The 19,154-nt window shown below is 36.5% G+C and overlaps 1 protein-coding gene across 3 annotated transcripts in view; it reads left to right on the forward strand.

The window, feature by feature from the left end:
- The window catches only part of LOC149224132 (uncharacterized), a 370,062-nt gene that overhangs the window by 52,730 nt on the left and 298,178 nt on the right, over positions 1–19,154 (forward strand). For all 3 annotated transcript variants that reach the window (XR_016249501.1, XR_016249502.1, XM_089386010.1), the window contains exons 5-10: positions 15,619–15,737; positions 17,218–17,265; positions 17,683–17,847; positions 18,126–18,322; positions 18,482–18,622; positions 18,791–19,052. Coding sequence is in view for 1 of the 3 variants with exons in the window: in XM_089386010.1 (XP_089242136.1) it covers positions 15,619–15,737; positions 17,218–17,265; positions 17,683–17,847; positions 18,126–18,322; positions 18,482–18,622; positions 18,791–19,052 (932 nt within the window). In the remaining 2 variants the exon portion in view is untranslated. The remainder of the gene's footprint in view (positions 1–15,618; positions 15,738–17,217; positions 17,266–17,682; positions 17,848–18,125; positions 18,323–18,481; positions 18,623–18,790; positions 19,053–19,154) is intronic.

A 19,154-nucleotide genomic window follows, 5' to 3' on the forward strand; every position in this document is an offset into this window, starting at 1 on the left:
TGTTCTGAACATAGACTGCTGTGTTGCATGCTTCTGCTCACAGGAATTTTGGTATATCCTGATCATACATCATGGCCCTAGATGCTTCCACGATAGTCCTGTTCTTTCTTTCTGCTACTCCATTCTGCTCAGAATTGTAAGGAGCTGTCCACTCTCTTCTGATGCCCTCCTTAGTGCAAAAATCAGTGAAGTCCTTATTGACATACTCTCGACTATCATCTGAGCGCAAAACTTTTATTTTACTCCTTGTCAGGTTCTCCACTAGAGCATTGAACTCTTTGAATCGACAGAAAACCTCGTCCTTGGTTTTCAAAAAATAAATCCAAGTTTTCCTTGAGTGGTCATCAATGAAGGTGACGAAGTACTCGGCACCACTAAGAGCTTTAGTGGACATAGGTTCGCAAATATCTGAGTGTATCAATCCTAGTACACTCTTGGCCCTATTTTTACTTCTAGGAAATGCCGCTTTGGCATACTTTCCTAGAGCACATCCTCAACATACGTCATCTCGTTCTGTACTAAGATTCAAAACTCATGTTACAGTTTTCCTGAGAATTCTTAGAGCCCCATGGTGCAAATGTCCCATTCTTCTGTGCCATAGTTCGTTCAAATCCTTGTCTCCATGACTGCCTATTAGTGCATTGGTGATTCTAGTTGTAATTTGTACAACCTGTTATTTCTGATCCCGGTCTGCACTTTCTTTTTCCAGCTCTGGTGTTTGACGTATACTTTCTGCTTGATGAAGAAAACATCATAGCCCTTGCCTTGAAGTTGCGATACGGAAAGTAAGTTCATCCCCAGTCCTGGTACATACAGCACGTTGGTAGCACGGAATCGCTCTTTTTGTTTGAAAAACTATGGTACCTTTCCCTACTGGAATACACTTTGCCTAATTCCCCATGGTGATCTAAAAGTTCATCTTTTCCTCCTGATAATCTTAGAAACATTCCCGGATTCCCGTCATATACTAGGAGGCTCCACTGTGTATACACCATATTGCTGATGATGCAGAGCTTGTCACACAAGCAACTTCTTCTTTCAATCTGGAAGCCAACATAGAGAAATCGAAATTACTCTCTTGTGCAATTTTTTGAAAATCTGTGCGAGTTTCTTGACGTAGATGCCTTTGCATCATGGTCTCGACCCATAATTGATTTTCCCTTCTTGTCTCTGATTACTTGCTTTGATACCATGTGAAAATTCTATCATTGCAACCACTGATTTATTTTACCTACTTATTTTCCAATAAGTTATTTACGAAAACCCTTCAATAAACATTAAAATAAATTCTGTTGCAAACATCACACCATAATACAAAAACAAATACATGCACAAGAATCAAACACATCAACACAGAAAAACCCACTGCGAGAAAAACCGGTGCAGCAGAGGAGGATTTTATTAATCAACTATTCTTGAGTACAACTGGGTGCCATTCTTATTTGCTTGAGTTTTGATCTTTTTTTCATCTCCATATTTTTCTTCAAAGGCATCAATGATTGATTCTAGAGAATTGAAATTGTTAGCAGGCAAGTCTATGAACTAATCCATTGTTAGGATATTCCGACACATAGGAAGTAGTTAAGTATAACTTGGTCTAGTGTAGAGTTAGATAAAGTGTGTTTCTTTACTATGTACTTTTGTAACTTACAATCCGACGTCACGATATGTAGTGATCCGACGGCTCATTCTCTTCTCGGTATTACTGACACTTGATCCGTGGCTTAACACTCGATTGGTCCATGATCTCTATATAAAGAGCATGGAGGGTCATTTGTAGGGTAACCGTTCATGAGAGAAGCTTATGTAAATTTTCAATCTTTTATTAATAAATTTCCTGAAGTGGCCGCGTTGGCTTAGGCCGTGGACTGTTTCCCTCTTTGAGGGTTTTAACCACGTCGACAATATTGGTGTATTGATCTGTGATCTGTTTGCGAGCGGTGTCCTTTGGTGTTTTGTTTGAGGAACTTACCCTGTAAATTCCTACATCCATTGCATTTCCATCTAATGAAAAGACGAAAAGTCTCATTTTAACATCCTCATGGTTAATATCATGGCACTATTTGCTCATACAAAGGTGGAAATTCCTAAGGTGAGTTTCAATATTGATGGCATTGTTACCTAGAAAACTAGGCAATTCTTCAATAGCCTCATGGCTTCATCCAGAATGAAATTTGGATAGCCTAAAATGTTAGTAAAATCATAAGGGGTGAAAAAATCATTCATGATGTCATGTTCGCTTGATCTTGAAAGAGCAAATGGATACCAGAGAGAGGCCCTTGTCCAAGATTAGCAAGAAATCTACAAGAAGCAAGCTTCAAGCAGAAATCCTTGTAGAAAATTAAATAAGTGGAGTTGCCACTTGAACAGGAATCTAACTCTAAAATCTAACATGCAAAAACCAAAAGTTAGTCGATTTCCCAGGTACAAGAAGACTTGTCCCCAACAACGACGCCAAAAATGTTGACCTTGCCACCTACACCTACCCACAAATCAGTGAAAAAAGCCTTCAACCCCACAAGGTGTGGTTGGTGGTAGGGAACTCAGAGAAGGGGTTGTCACACTAATCCCGACTTTCTCCATTTGAGCTATCTCCGAAGTTAGCTAAGGGGTGGGTCCCTAATGAAAAGTTAATTTAAAAAGGATGTGAGTTTCTAGGCGAATTGTTAGAGTTAAATATATTATCTCTTTAAGATTTATAAGCAAAAAATTGATATGAGAAATAACTATCATAAGATAAGCATGAAATACATAAACAAGCAGTGCCTTCCAAGTATTTTCTCTTTAAGAAATGAAATTGTATTTTGCTTAAAATGAAGTAAAATGCTTTCAAATGGAAAGCCAAAATAACCTTGAAAAGTGAAACACTAAATTGTTAGCACAAGTTATTATAAATGCTTTCAAAATGAATAAGTCTACAAATCAAAGCATTGAAACTATCTTGTTCAAAAGGATACAAAAATAACTCAAATGTTAGACCAAGATGACAACAAAGTATGTTACAAAAATAATCTACAAGAGGCTAAGCCAAAGAGTATGAGCGAGCTCTCCTCTTTGACTAGCCAGGAAATAGCTCTTTGAAATAGCCAGATATTGATAAATGAAGTACAATACGTAAAAAATATTTTTTTCCAAGTTTGATATTTTGATGCAAGAAATAAAAACTTTAAGAAACTTGAAAGCATCCCTCCAATACACAAATAAGATATAGGTGAGACTTTGGAATTCAAAACATATGGGTTCTCCTTAAATATTTTTCAAGAATGGGTTGATTCCTCTGAGAATTTCTCCTCACGCTTGAAAAACTTGACCAAATAATGATTCATCTACAAAACTTCACCACAAATCATTAAATCAACATGGAATTAAATAAGCGCAGTGAAAATAATTCCTAGAAATACATCTATTGTCCACCAGAAGGTTTCTTTTCTTAAAACAAATAATTAATTCTTATGCTAATATGAGATAATTGCATACTAACATAACTTGAAACAAGCGTGAAATAAATAATGAGACGAGGAAATAAATAGAAGCATAACAAGAAGTCAAGAATTTATCACACATGCAAGGAGAAGAACACCATCACGCTTTACCCCAAAGACTGTTGTATTATATTGCAAGTAGTGAATACAATCTTGTAGAGTCTCCTCAAGCACAATAACTCATATTACATGATACAATATGAGAGCCCATGACTCTTATATAGAGAGTTGGGAGCAGATTGCAATGAAGAATGACAATGACAAATGGCATTGGAGCCAATCCCAATGTAGAAGTGATTAAACAAGTGACATGAGGTGACAATCTCAAAGAAAAATTTGAATTTGTTGAATGGAGCTCCAATGCCAAGTGTAAAAATCGAATTCTGGCAATTGGATGTCATTTTCTTCTTACATTTTGTGCCAAATTCGAATTTTATGATAGAATGACAAGTGTAGATGGGTGGTAACCCATCTGAGGATAATTTCCCACAAAAATTTCCACCAAATATTCTCCCAAATCCTTTCAGATGTGCATTAACTTCACAAATTCGAATTTCCAAGTAAGCAGCTTTCTTCTTTAATGCCAAAAATTTGATTTTATTTGAGCACATGTTCTTTGCTTGATTTTAGGAGTTCACATTACCTTGAGACTTCACTTTAAGTCCCCCATAATTTTCCATTGTGTGGATATTTATTTTTCTCCATTTATTTAATTTCTGGCTTAATTAATTGCGATATTTCCCACTAAACCTAGGAAAAATGGGTTTTGAGGGTTCAAAACACATTTTTAACCCATCAAAGTGTTTCAGAGTAGAAAGTTGAGGGTGAGAGGTGCAAATTTTATTACTCATACCTCATACAACTTCTCTAGACATCATTTATTACATTACAAATACAATTTTATTAGCAATTTCCGTAGTGCGGAAAATCTAAAAAATTAAAACATGACTACCTAGACCTAACCAAATTCCATGAAATTTTTTGTGTGATCTAGTATGGTAATATACATTGACATTAGACACTAAGATGCGTTAGGGGCTCAACCTTCAAACTGTCACCCCGGCGTTGGGGTACAATGTGAGTGAAAAAATCCAGAAAATTATCCGCCTCTGAAAAAGAAGGGATAATTAACCATATAAAAAAACATTCCAAGGTGTACTCGTTTGCTGATCAAGTCCCAACACTTTAGGCCTGTTACAGGTTCAAAAAATCATCATTACTAGTATCATTTATTATAATTCCCCGCAGGGTGTGGAATCTGGGCACAAGAAAGATGATGAGAAGATAGAAGTAGAGTTAAAAAACTCTGTTGATTGATGATATCTGATGGTACAAGTGTTCTCTGGATCATCCTTGGGCATGGAGTTTTCATATAATCATTAGGTGCCACTCCATTGGTCAACATTTGGCTCCATATGGGGATGCATGCTAGATACAAAGTGATAATGTGCAAGAACCTGGAATCTGCATCCACCGACAAAAGACATATATCATCAATATCCATTCAAAATATCACCAAATGAAATCAAGTACAAAAATGAAGAAATGGAAATTTATTCTAAGAGCATAAATGACAATTTATTATTGAAATAAAACTAATTAAACAAAAATGACAAGGGATAATGTTAGAAATATGATACAAAAAGATGTCCCATGGCATCAAATATTTTCTTTGTAGTTCATTTTGAGAACCTGCTTGCTTTCAGGTAGATCCATTGGCTTCTTTTTTGATGTGCCCTGTCCCGTTCTAAATATGTGAGGAATTTGATCAATCCCAACACTGTGTTGTACATGGCCATCAGATTTACCAAATCTTTTCTGCTTTTTTCTTTTCTTCTTAATAGATTGTGATGTTGATGTTGAGGTTATCAAGGTAGACCTTCTTGCCCGATCTTGAAGATGCTTTGAAGGAAAATTTGAAGTATCTAAGACTTCTTTGACTTGCCTTTCTCCATTTTGCTTGTGGTCTGACATGGGTGAAGTATAAACTTGATTCTCCTCTGTTTCCGTGCTATCCAAGTCTCCATCAATTAGCCATTTTTCAATGGAGTAAATGACCTCTTCATAATGAGGTGAAGATTGCTTCAGTGTATCAGGAGGCTTACGATTTGTTTTTTTGTTCTCTTCCCATTCGTCATTTAACCTAAGTTGGAATTTTTGTACCTGTAATCTTTCCATTTCATCCAACCTATTCTGAAAAGTGACTTGATTAGCCTTCATAACACTTATTTCCTTGGCATGATTTGTTTCCATGGTGTTGATTAATTGCACTTGTTTTTCTTCCATGGTGAGCAACCTATTTTGAAAAGAGGTCATCTGATTAGAATGATTGATTTCCATGGCTTTTATTGCTTGTGCATGATTTTCCTCCATGGCCTTAATGAGTTGAGCTTGGTTGAGTTGCATATCCTTAATCATTCGAGTCAACCCCTTGATGAGATCCTTATCATTCTCATTTGCTTGAGTTTTGATCTTTCTTTCATCTCCATATTTTTCTTCAAAGGCATCAATGATTGATTCTAGAGAATCGAAATTGTTAGCAGGCAAGTCTATGAACCAATCCATTGCATTTCCATTTAATTTAAAGATGAAAAGTCTCATTTTAACATCCTCATGGTTAATATCATGGCACTATTGGCTCACATAGAGGTGGAAATTCCTAAGGTGAGTTTCAGTGTTGATGGCATTGTTACCTAGAAAACTAGGCAACTCTTCAATAGCCTCAATGGCTTCATCCGGAATGAAATTTGGATAGCTAAAATGTTAGTAAACTGTAAAATCACAAGGGGCAAACAAATCATTCATGATGTCATGCTCGCTTGACCCTGAAAGAGAAAATGGATACCAGAGAGAGGCTCTTGTCCAAGATTAGCAAGAAATCTACAAGAAGCAAGCTTCAAGCAGAAATCCTTGCAGAAAATGAAATAAGTGGAGTCGCCACTTGAACAGGAATCTAACTCTAAAATCCAACATGCAAAAACCAAAAGTTAGTCGATTTCCCAGGTACAAGAAGACTTGTCCCCAGCAACGACGCCAAAAATGTTGACTTTGCCGCCTACACCTACTTACAAGTCAGCGAGAAATTCTTCAACCCCACAAGGTGTGGTTGGTGGCAGGGAACTCAGAGAAGGGGCTGTCACACTAATCCCGACTCTCTCCATTTGAGCTATCTCCTAGGTTAGCTAAGGGGGTGGGTCCCTAATGAAAAGTTAATTTAAAAAGGATGTGAGTTTCTTGGCGAATTGTTAGAGTTAAATAGATTCTCTTTAAGATTTATAAGCAGAAAATTGATATGAGCATTAACCATTATAAGATAAGCATGAAATACATAAACAACCAGTGCATTCCAAGTATTTTCTCTTTAAGAAATGAAATTGTATTTTGCTTAAAATGAAGTAAAATGCTTTCAAATGAAAAGCCAAAATAACCCTGAAAAGTGAAACACTAAATTGTTAGCACAAGATATTATAAATGCTTTCAAGATGAATAAGTCTACAAATCAAAGCATGGAAACTATCTTGCTCAAAAGGATACAAAAATAGCTCAAATGTTAGACAAAGATGACAACAAAGTATGTTACAAAAATAATCTACAAGAGGCTAGGCTAGAGTATGAGCAAGCTCTCTTCTTTGACTAGCAATCACTTAGCTCTTTGAAATAACCAGATATTGATAAACAAAGTACAATACGTAAAATGAATTTTTCCAGGAGCAAGCTCTCTTCTTTGACTAGCAATGACTTAGCTCTTTGAAATAACCAGATATTGATAAATAAAGTACAATACGTAAAAAATAAATTTTTCCAAGTTTGACATTTTGATGCAAGAAATAAAAGCTTTAAGAAACTTGAAAGGATCTCTGCAAGACACAAATAAGATATAGATGAGACTTTGGAATTCAAAACATGTGGGTTCTCCTTGAATATTTTTCAAGAATGAGTTGATTCCTCCGAGAATTTCTCCTTACGTTTGAAAAGCTTGACCAAATAATGATTCATCTACAAAAATTCACCACAAATCATTAAATCGACATGAAATTAAATAAGTGCAGTGGAAATAATTCCTAGAGATATATCTATTATCCATTAGAAGATTTCTTTTCTTAAAACAAATAATTAATTCTTATGCTAATATGAGATAGCTACATACTAACATAACTTGAAACAAGCATGAAATAAATATTGACATGAGAAAATAATTAGAAGCATAACAACAAGTCAAGAATTTACCACACATGCAAGGAGAAGAACACTGACTGTTGTATTATATTGCAAGTAGTGAATACAATTCCGCAGAGTCTCCTCAAGCACAATAGCTCGTATTACATGATACAATATGAGAGCCCATGGCTCTATTATATAAAGAGTTGGGAGCAAATCCCAAAGAAAAATGACAATGACAAATGGCATTGGAGCCAATCCTAATGTAGAAGTGATTAAACAAGTGGCATGAGGTGACAATCCCAAAGAGAAATTCGAATTTGTTGAATGAAGCTCTGTTGGAAATAATACTGAGGGGAGGGGGGTGAATCAGTATTATCAAATCAATACAACTTTTTCATTTCCATATTAAAATTCATATACGCGACTTCAGTTAAGGCAAACCGCGTGTATATGCAACTGTGTGTAATGCAACAAGCGTATATCTAGTAGACTTATGATTCAGTTAGTTGATCCTTAATGAGTGCATCAGAACATTATTAACCATATGAACAGTAAATAGGAGCAGTAAAATAGAACAGATCATCACACACAAGAAGCACACATGAACACCATGATGTAAGGTGGAAACCCAATGTGGGTGAAAACCACCTACTGCAAGTCGTCTCAATCTTCTTTTTAATAAGAAACTTCTCTTTACAATGGTTCTGTACTGGTGCAGTCTTATACCAGTACGCAAGCTTCTACCTGCAGAAGGCTACAACCTTCTCTCGTTCTCCAGACACTCCTGGAAGGGAGCTACAACCCCCTTAGCTCTTGTACTAGCCGATCCATTTACTAGTACGTAGGTGCCGGCCTACTGAAATGCTCCAACCTTTACTTGTTTTCCAGCTGCTACTGGAAGGGAGCTACCACCCCCTTAGCTCTTGTACTAGCTGATGTACTAGTACGTAGGTGCTGACCTACAGAAGGCAACAACTTTCTCTGTCTTCCTCCAGGTACCACGTTTCATAAATTTTCAGACTGGATACTCCTGAAGCACAACACCATAATTTGAAGGCCACGTTTCATCCAATTTTCATACTGGACCCATTAATATCATTGAAGCACACAATCAATCAACACTAGCATCATCAATCTCTGAATCACTGAAACCCTGTCAACAAAATGCAGTCACCAGAACACAGAGTAGAACACTGAACTCTGCAACAATATTCAGAACCAACTGTATCATCAAAAATCATGCATCAGAGTGCATACGCTACTTGGAAGTGCCGAACCAGCATATATGTCATTAATTACTTATTCATAACTTCGCTGCACTTCCTGACTTCAGACATACCCAAATCATTACATATACAAAGATAATACGTATGTTAGCAACCAGATCTAGTTCATCAGATCACAATAAGTCATTTTGATCCTGATCCATTATAGATCTCATCCATCAATACTGAAGCTAAACATAATCAACCAATCTGAATATGCAGAATACTAAAACTAGTAAACAATCATCAGAACTCATCAACAACCAGAAACACCTGTAACTTCAAACATCATAGCTCATATGGTATACGCTACTTAGATATATCTAATCTGCGTATGTACGCGCTTCTATCATAATCAACCAGCGTATACATCTATAAATATTCATTCATGAGTTGCAACTATTTCAAACTTAAGTTATACCCAGATTAGAACATTACATGCGTCAGTATACAGATCTAGAATAAACATGATCAAACCATATAGAGATGATTCATTCCAAGCCATTAGATCCTGATCTATCCATACATCTTGTTCTCCATCAACCGCTGAGATTCCTCCTTAGATCAGATCAAGCAAAGCATCATGAACCCATAACCTGCGTACTAGATCTCATACTTCATCAGATATTCAAGACTTTCTCAATGCATTTGCCTAATGATTTTCTTCTCCTTTTATAGTCTTAGGCCTTACTCAATACCATGGTCCAAAACCATTGAGAACCAATACTAGGGACCCAATACCTGGGTTCAATACTTCGGACGCAATACCAAGGACCAAAACCATAGGTCTAAATACCACGGACCCAAAAATAAGCTTTCCCACATGTACGTGCTTTTCCGTGCATGAAAATGTGTGGATACGCATACGCGACTTTTGATTAGCAATCCCGCGTGTATACGCACCTTTGTATATAGTGAACCTGCGTGTATACCCTACTTGGTATATAGCGAACCTGCGTATATACGCGATTTGGTACATAGTGAACCTGTGTATAACCTGCATATGTACGCGACTTGGTATATAGTGAACCTGCGTATATACTCTTCTTTCTTCATTCTTTGTAGTTTGATCATCCACTCTTTGCTACTGACCTGCTGCACTATGATCTGTCATCTGTGTGAGTTGCCATCAAGGACAACACTTGTATCATAATGCCAACAATCTCCCCCTTTGGACTTGATGGCAAAGCTAACTTGCCATACTAAGGACTGTCAACTTAATGAGTTGTGATTGTACATTACATCTGAACTAATTCCTTTGAGCTGCCCTGCATCCCATGTGTTCTGTCACATCTGATCTCTCTTCTGTAGATTCATCTAGTTATGTATAAGTGAGTTGTTCTTCTACGAGTGGGTTGCCATCAAGTACAACACATGCATCATAATGCCAACAATCTCCCCCTTTGGACTTGATGGCAACAACACCAAATCACTCTCCCCCTTTGACATCAAGGGCAAAGGGCGGACCAAGATATTCTCTTTCCTTGATAAACATTCCGCTGTCCATACTCCCCCTGAGTACCTGCTGAAATCTCTAATTGAGCACCCCCTTTGTATATGCCAAGGTGTACCAATATGTCCATGCACTCTTTGAGTACATGCTGAAATTTCTGCTTTGCTGAAGTGTGATGTTCATGCTCTTCCTGACTGTAAGCAAGGTCTGCAAAAGGATGTTGTACAAGAAGAACATGACTCTATACATCATAAATAACCTTCCTATCACCAAGGACTCATACATACATCCATCTCCCAACCAAGTGGGGATATACCAATATTCACTCATCCACCCAACCAAGTGGGGATACACCAGATACCAATACATGACTGAAATATTACATCATCCATCCCATGCATAGTGGGGGTACAAATTACATCATATGACCAAAAGGGATTCATCAAATGACTACAATAGATAGAGACAAATTATTACATCATGAGTCTTGATATGACCTTTACATGACATTTATAACAGAGACCAAACATCTAAATAAGATCATGATAATCATCAACAACTATCATACACAATGTATGATCTTCTCCATAAGCATCTGTCAACAACATCTAGACCAACAACTTGTATATGTCCATTAGTGTATAAGTCATCAACCTATAACAAGGTATGTCTGCATCAACTCATCCTTTTGAACAAAATTCTGCATATGACATATAGAATCATTCACATTATATCATATGTGAAAAACACCATAGCCATCTCATCAACATCAAGATCTGCATGATCCAAGTATCATCACTTGGGAACATCCGCATCAATCAACATATGTAAGTATCATCCTATCATCATGTAGGTAAGAACTCATCATCATCATGTTTCCAACAATGCAACTTTGAGTAATCATCCATGTATCCAGTACTATGTATCTTGAGCTCAAGATCTTTTGTCAAGACTTCTTGATATCATAAACTGCAACAATCCTCATCCATGTGAACGTCAAGAACTATAGGAATCCTGCATCATAACTGTATTATATGTCGACAACAGCATATGAGTGACTCATCATCAAGTAATGAAAATGTGTATTCAAGCTTTGTACTTCTCCTTATCCTTATGAAGATCACCATGTAAGCACCATATATGCATCATCAAAATTGATCTGAACACCAACTATGTAACCCTAAGAATCATATGAGACTTTATCATGGACAAGTCGTAACCATAGCAAGATGTATTTTAGCCATATAAGCATCATCACCAAGGACTACTAACCATAATGCCAACAAGCTCCAATGCCAAGTGTAAAAATTGAATCCTGGCAAGTGGACGTCATTTTCTTTTTCTCTTATGTGCCAAATTCAAATTTTATGATAGAATGACAAGTGTATATGGGTGGTAACCTATGTGGGGACAATTTCCCACAAAAATCTCCACTAAATATTATCCAAAATCCTCCTAGATGTGCATTAACTTCACAAATTCGAATTTCCAAGTAAACAACTTTCTCCTTTAATGCCAAAAATTCAATTTTATTTGAGCACATGTCCTTTCTTTGATTTTAGGCAGTGTGGAAAAAGTCTGGAAAAAATCCCGATTTAATCCTAAAAACGCGATTTTTTGAACTAAACGATTTAATCCCCCGACTTTTTGGCGACTTTTTCACAAAGGAAAAAATCGGGAGTCGACCCAAAAAGTCTGCCTCCTTTCCCAGGCCGCGGATAAAGAGGCCGCAAAGGTGAAAAAACTGTAAGTTGAAGCTTCCATCCATGCATTTTCAAGTTATTGCATTGTATTGTTTGTCATACTTCTTGCAAGCATAGTAGTCTCATTTGTAATCTGTTAGTTTTGAGGTTAAGATATGTTTTTGTTTTCCAAGGAAAAACAAATCTTTATACTTCATATTTCTAGTTAGAAAGCAAAGTATACATTGGCTAAGCCTCCAGGCTTTCAGTGATCCAGACTCTAACAGCCACTGCCCCTTCAAAAGATTACAAAAGTACCAAAAGGACAGGCATACAATAGTCTTCCGTAGAAAGAACCCCACACCATCAAAAACATTGTTACAGTTGTTGAATGCTTCCAGAAGAAACAACAAAGAGGAGGTCATGAAGATCAAACAGCAACAACCTGTCCAAAAAAAACAAAACCAGTGCCTCAAAAAAGAACCCATTTTTCAGACAGGAACAAAGTACCTGTGAAATCTTGTGACAATAAAGATCCTTCCTGCAATGAGAGCACGTTTTGAAAGGGAATCTTCTTTAGTGGTGAACTCCCTGTAAATGTGGGCAAAGGTTATGCATCAGAAGTGGATTTTACCTCCAAGAGTTTTTGAATAATAGATGCCAAGGCTAGGTTAGTAATCTGACATCTACTGTTTTCTCAGAAAATAAGCAGCTTGGAGTCACCAAGTGTTAATTTTCACATCTACTGTGATACTCACTGTTAATTTTCATTGGACCTACCACATGACACCTTATTACCCAAGCATATTACAATCTACTGAATAAATGCATGACTTATTTCTTAATACAATTAGCGGAAACAAAAATTAAAAGGGGAAGAGGATCTCAGTGACTGATTACTTGATGACTTTTAGATGACTCATGATATACATTTATTATATTTTTTGTTGATATTTTGACTCTTGAGAGTTGAGACTCAGACAGGACCCAAAATTCAGGAGTTGATTCACTATTTTGTTATGTGATGTAGCATTAGACTTCATATAAATATTATATATTAGCTTTCTTTACATGTTTATGTGGAAATGCATTTATTTGATGTTGTGGATACTCTAGATGTTAAAAAAAATAAAATTGAAATGAATAATTTTGTGTTTTTTAAATTTTGCCGACTTTTTCAAAAAACTCCCGACTTTGACGAGTTTTTCAACTTTTGGACCTTTGCCGAATTAATCCCGACTTCGACTTTTTCCACATTGATTTTAGGAGTCCACATCACCTTGGGACTTCACTTTAACTCCCTCATAATTTTCCATCTCATTTCCGCAACATTTAGCATGTGTAGATATTTATTGTTCTCCATTTATTTAATTTCTGGCTTAATTAATTGCCAGATTTCCAACTAAACCTAGGGAAAGTGGGTTTTGAGGGTTCAAAAAATATTTTTAACCCATCAAAGTGTGTCATAGTAGAAAGTTGAGGGTGAGAGGCTGAAATTTCATTACTCATACCCCATACAACTTCTCTAGACATTACTTACTATATTACAAATTTACAAATACAATTTTATTAGCAATTGCCACAGTGCGGAAAATCTAAAAAATTAAAAAAGGACTACTTAGACCTAACCAAATTCCACGAATTTTTTTGTGTGATCTAGTATGGTAATATACATCGACTTTAGACACTAAGATGTGTTAGGGGCTCAATCTTCAAACTGTCACCCCGGCTTTGGGGTAAAACGTGAGTGAAAAAACCCAGAAAATTATCTACCTCTAAAAAAGAAGGGATAATTAACCAGATAAAAAAAACACTCCAAGGTGTACTCGTTCGCTGATCGAGTCCCAACATCTTAGGCCTATTACAGACTCAAAAACTCACCATTACTAGTGTTACTTATGACAATTGCCCGCAAGGTGTGGAATCTGGGTACAAGAAAGATGATGAGAAAATAGAAGTAGAGTTTAAAAACTTTGTTGACTGATGATATCTGATGGTACAAGTGTTCTCTGGATCATCTTTGGGCATGGAGTTTCCATATAATCATCAGGTGCCACTCTAGTGGTCAACAGTTTGCATTACACCTTTGGATTGGTTCCATTGTTAGATGGCATGCTAATGGGACTGCCACTATTGGGGAGCTTGATTGCCCTATGAATCTCTGCAATCATGAACTTCTGTTGATTTGCGAAATTCTGCTGCATCTGTAAACAGGATTTAAGACTTTGATTCATACATCCAACATCAGTGTGCCAAATATGTGAGAAATACTCATGTGAAGCCGTATGTCCAAAGATTTTAACTCAATCCATAATTTTTTATTCCTTTTAATACCTGTAGCAGACCAGCATCAGATGCTATGGAAATCCATATGCTACAGTACTGATCAACTAAAGCAGTGTGTATTCTGTACAGTAGAAAAACATGCCATACAGCAAAATAAAACTTTATGGCAGAAAAGTAGTAGACATAGCTGAAAGCAGGGTATACAACAGAAAATAGAAGTATGACAACTGATGTGATAGACTGTACAAGTCCATACAGGGCTGATTGTGGCTCAAAAAAAAATGTTTTCCAAGAAAAGAAAAAGTAATCTCTCAATAAAATCCTTGATACAGATCCGAATGTAAAGGTGGACTTCCAATTTTTTCGGGATGAGATCCTGAAATGAGGCTTTGATCCCAACTGATACACACACAACAGAAGTGAGGAATTTGGAGAGGTGCCTTTCTGAAAATCACTTTCTTTACATTGTCCAATAATACACATTATAATACTAAATTGTGATAACACTGCAGACTAGGGACAAAAGTAGATCTCCTGGCTTTTTATAAATATAGCTGAATTTATCAAAAAATAAATTTTTGAACTTGAGGAGCACCAAAAATAAACTAGTGTTAAAATATCAATTAATAATAAACGGATAATATTTTTAGTGCTGACAAAGTAAAAGTCTTTATATATCGCAAGGTGGCTACCGACATAACTGGATGAAGTCTCTTTGGCTTGCAATTACAGATCATTTCAATGCTTGCTTCTTGAAATTAAATTGATATCCACTAGTGACAGAAGTAGGTCAATGGGACACAAAAGTACAAGCAATGACAGTGAAATGTAGAGTGCCCAGCGCATCTCATCCCTAAAAGAAGAAAATGACATGCAATAAAGAAATGCTGGGTTAGACTTGAAATGGGTAAACTGTTGGGCCTTGACGATGAAGTAAAGTACAGCCCTGGAGATTGTTTAATTGACCATCCTTAAAACAGCACAACTATATGAATCATAAATAAAGGAATATCTGATTTGCTCTCCAATCAAGGCAATCTGTGCCATTACTGTGGTAAGCAAGTGCGTTCCTTGAGCATTCTGATGTCATTTATGTCACAGAAACAAGCTGCGTCTTCCAAAACTAAGATCTGTTCACCCTTTGTACATGTGTGCATCAAATAAACTGAACGCTGTACCTATGCTTATTAGGTGGTTTGTTTTTTTGTATCTGGCTTCTGCTGAGTTATTCTATTCATATTGAATTAACAATCCATCATGTTGTAAGATAATCTATGTTGATTTTTCAGGAAGTGGTGAGGTATACTCATTTGGACAAGGTACATTTGGTGCCCTAGGATCTGGAAACATGGAAAACAGTAACATACCTATTGTCATTGAGGAACTATGGGGTTTGGGCATAATTCAGGTGACAAATATCCTTTTGCTGTATTTCTACCTGAATTTGGCTGATGTTATTTTTTGGATTTGTAATCGTCTCCCTTGGTCCCACACATGCATGTTCTCTTGAATGAAATGTGTTTTATCTTGAAAAATTGCGCAAGGATATTTTGTATCTCATGTTGTCTGCCTACTGCCTCGAGTCCTGGCTGTAGGTATTTTTGATCCTGTAAACAATAAACTTGGTTGACTGGCCATAGGCACTGAATCCGTGCTACCATAGGGATTTTTAATGTGTCTCTGGAAGGAAGTACTTACAGATTACTGCTGAGCACTGTTGGATATTTCGTGTATTTCCCTTTTTATAGGCTTTTTGAGTTGCCTAAAGATGAGATTGTGTCCTCTGTCAGGAGTTTTGTGTGATTTCAAATCTTCATTTTTTGATCCCAATGAAATCTTCCTTGTAATAGACCTTTTAGCATTTCTTTCCTGAATCCTGAATTTTGGTTTGTAATGAAGTGACATTGTGATTGGAGCATATCATTGTATAAAGATGTTTTGATCACTCTGCTACAACAGAAATGTAGACGCCTATTCATTCTTGTGCATCTACATGCACTGTGGTGTATATAAGACAACCTTTTTGTATCAGCAGAAATAAATTTAAGATTTAGAAAGAAAGAACATTTCAGTTATATTCAGAATGGTGAATATTGTTATTGAGAAATTCTCATGTATTTGTGTCGACTGTAAGACCCATGCATATTGTTCTTCTCACTGAGCTCTGGATTTATCCCATCCTTTGATAATATCATTGATGTTAAACAATCAACATTGACAATGCCAGTCCACCCAGATTGTTGATTTGAACGTGGTAAATTTTACATATTTTAGTGCTCAATATGTTATTACCAATATTTGATTATGTTCACATGGAATAATGTTGTTTCACAATGAAGAATTCTAGATTTTTTATGAATGTTATGTGCATAATATTGTTTTCAAGTTTCAGTCACCCAAGATAGGATGAATAACATGTTCTGAAAGCAAATTGCAGGCATATGTCATCTCCATGAAAAAATTACCTTCATTTTATGGTTTCTTTCATGAAGGTTTCTGAAATGAGGTTGTACCATGACTTTTTCTTTCACTTGGTTTTCATTATCTTTAAAAGCTTACAAGCTTACAGTTTGTGCAGGATATGCATGTGGCATGCACTAGAGATGCTTGGTATGCTTAACATGTTTGCATGTGCATCTAGGCTAGTGTCAGAATTTTGTAATGATACTTAATGAAGGATCTCGACACTTGCTTGCTTCTGAGTGTTGTATTGTCTGAATTGAATGTATTTATACAACGTTTTGAAGCTTTCCAATTTTCTGTTTGTGTTCCAATGTCGATTGTTCTTTAAACCTCTAGAATGTTACTTGTGATTTGACTCACAGCTATTTGATGAATTTCTAACTTTTCTGTCCATGTTATCATGTTTGGTTTGTATTTTTTGTCAGATTGCATGTGGGGAGAATCACAGTGCTGCACTGTCAGTAGATGGACAGGTTGGTAATTTTAAAACTCTTTCATCTGTGAGAATGAGAAGGGAGGGTTTGGTGTTGTAGTAACTGTGCTTAGCCATTTCTGTTTCACCATCCTGCAAAGTTGATACATGTCAAAGCAGGTCTCTTCAAACACTAGCAGCTATGAACTCCAATAGTAAATATGCCTGCAGATAAAATACCTGAAACACTAACATTGCAGGACAACGTGCTTAATCTACTTTGAAAGTCTATGATGAGTTCCTTTGACATGAAAGCATTTCTTTTGCTAGAATAGATTATATTTTGATTTAAAATTGCTCAGCAAGACTCTTTATCTTGCAAGCTGTCTTTGGAGATGAGGATCTGTGGCTTGTGTCTTTCTAGAAAGAGCCTGTTATTTCCTCTGGCAATTTGATTAGAATAGCACTATGTTCATAGGTGTTCACTTGGGGGAGAGGTAAATATGGACAACTAGGCCATGGTTCTGTGCAAAACGAATTCAAACCTGTACAAGTGAAAGCGGTTGCAGATCAGATGATAGTGCAAGTTATCTGTGGGGGTAATCATACAATGGCTGTCAATAGTGAAGGAAGACTTTTTTCTGTAAGTATTTGTCAGAAGCCTCATTGCAAGCATGGAATTTCTCATTTGGTGAAGTATATCTGTGTGATTAAGTGGCTAGTGCCAGGAATTGTCAGTGTTTGAAATTATTTATTTAATGGGCATATATGATTTGTATTTTCTTTATTGAGTTCAAATGACAAATCCTGCTCCCTTAAACTAAACATGTCTGGCGTGGATTTAATTGTAGTCATAATAGTATTTTTTTCTAATTTTGCATCCCTTCTTAGTCTTTTCAAGTAATATGTATTCTGTAACAGTGGGGGCAAGGTCGCTGGGGTCAAACTGGACTTGGTACTACTGATGATGAACTCATTCCAAAACAAGTATATGCTCTTGAGGGTGCACAGGTCATTCAAGTTTCTGCGGGTGCTAGACACTCTATTGCAATAACAGAGGGAGGAATTGTCTATGGTTGGGGAGATGGAGAACAAAACCAGCTTGGTAAAATTGAAAGGTAAATCTCACTTACTGACTAGGATGCCCATTAGCATGTTCTTTGTTCAACTCTGCAATATGCATGATGATGAGACCTATGATTATGTTTGACTTGGACTTTTTTATTGTTAAAATGAAAATGGAAACCCTCAGTTATTGTGATACTGTTCTGTGGCAGTGAAGTGCAGCTTCTACCAATAATATTACCTTCTCTGCAGAGAAAGGGTTTGAAGATCCTGTATGTTGTCGCATCTGGGGAGCATACAATAGCAGTATTTAAGCCATCTGAAGTAGAGTGTTTGACACCCATGGACCAGAGGTTTGGCACCCAATCTATATATGTTGAATGCCATTATTTATGTTTGTTTTGTTTTTCCAGGAGTTGGCAAGGATATGATCCAAGCATTTAAAAACTGTGGGTGTATGCATGCGAGTAATAAAGGATGAATGATCATGCCTGTTGGATGTATGTTTGTGCTGCATATAGATATTCAGAAGCGATAAGCGGAGAGTTTATTCAAAAAGATGACCAAAAGCATGTGTTGAATAGAAAGTCTGATAATAGAATCCCCTCAAATGATGATGCTGTCAATCAAGCAGATCCTGTTGCAGAGCCTCTAAATATGAACATGGTGGAACACATTGAAAATGCGGAACCTCTGAAGCTGCCAGATTGTTCATATATTGTAGACCTGCATGGAAAAGGTCTCAGGCCCATAAAACTGCCTTTTCTAATTAAAATGCTGGAGGTGAGCTACATTTTTTACAGCATGCACAAGATAATACTTGTGAAAGATCATACGTTTAGCTATGTAACTATTGTTTTTTTTTCTTCTTTTTGAAATTATAAA

Source organism: Pinus tabuliformis, chromosome Q (assembly GCF_031772625.1).
Source record: "Pinus tabuliformis cultivar Carrire ecotype Pingquan chromosome Q, CPIR1, whole genome shotgun sequence".
Lineage (NCBI taxonomy): Eukaryota > Viridiplantae > Streptophyta > Pinopsida > Pinales > Pinaceae > Pinus > Pinus tabuliformis.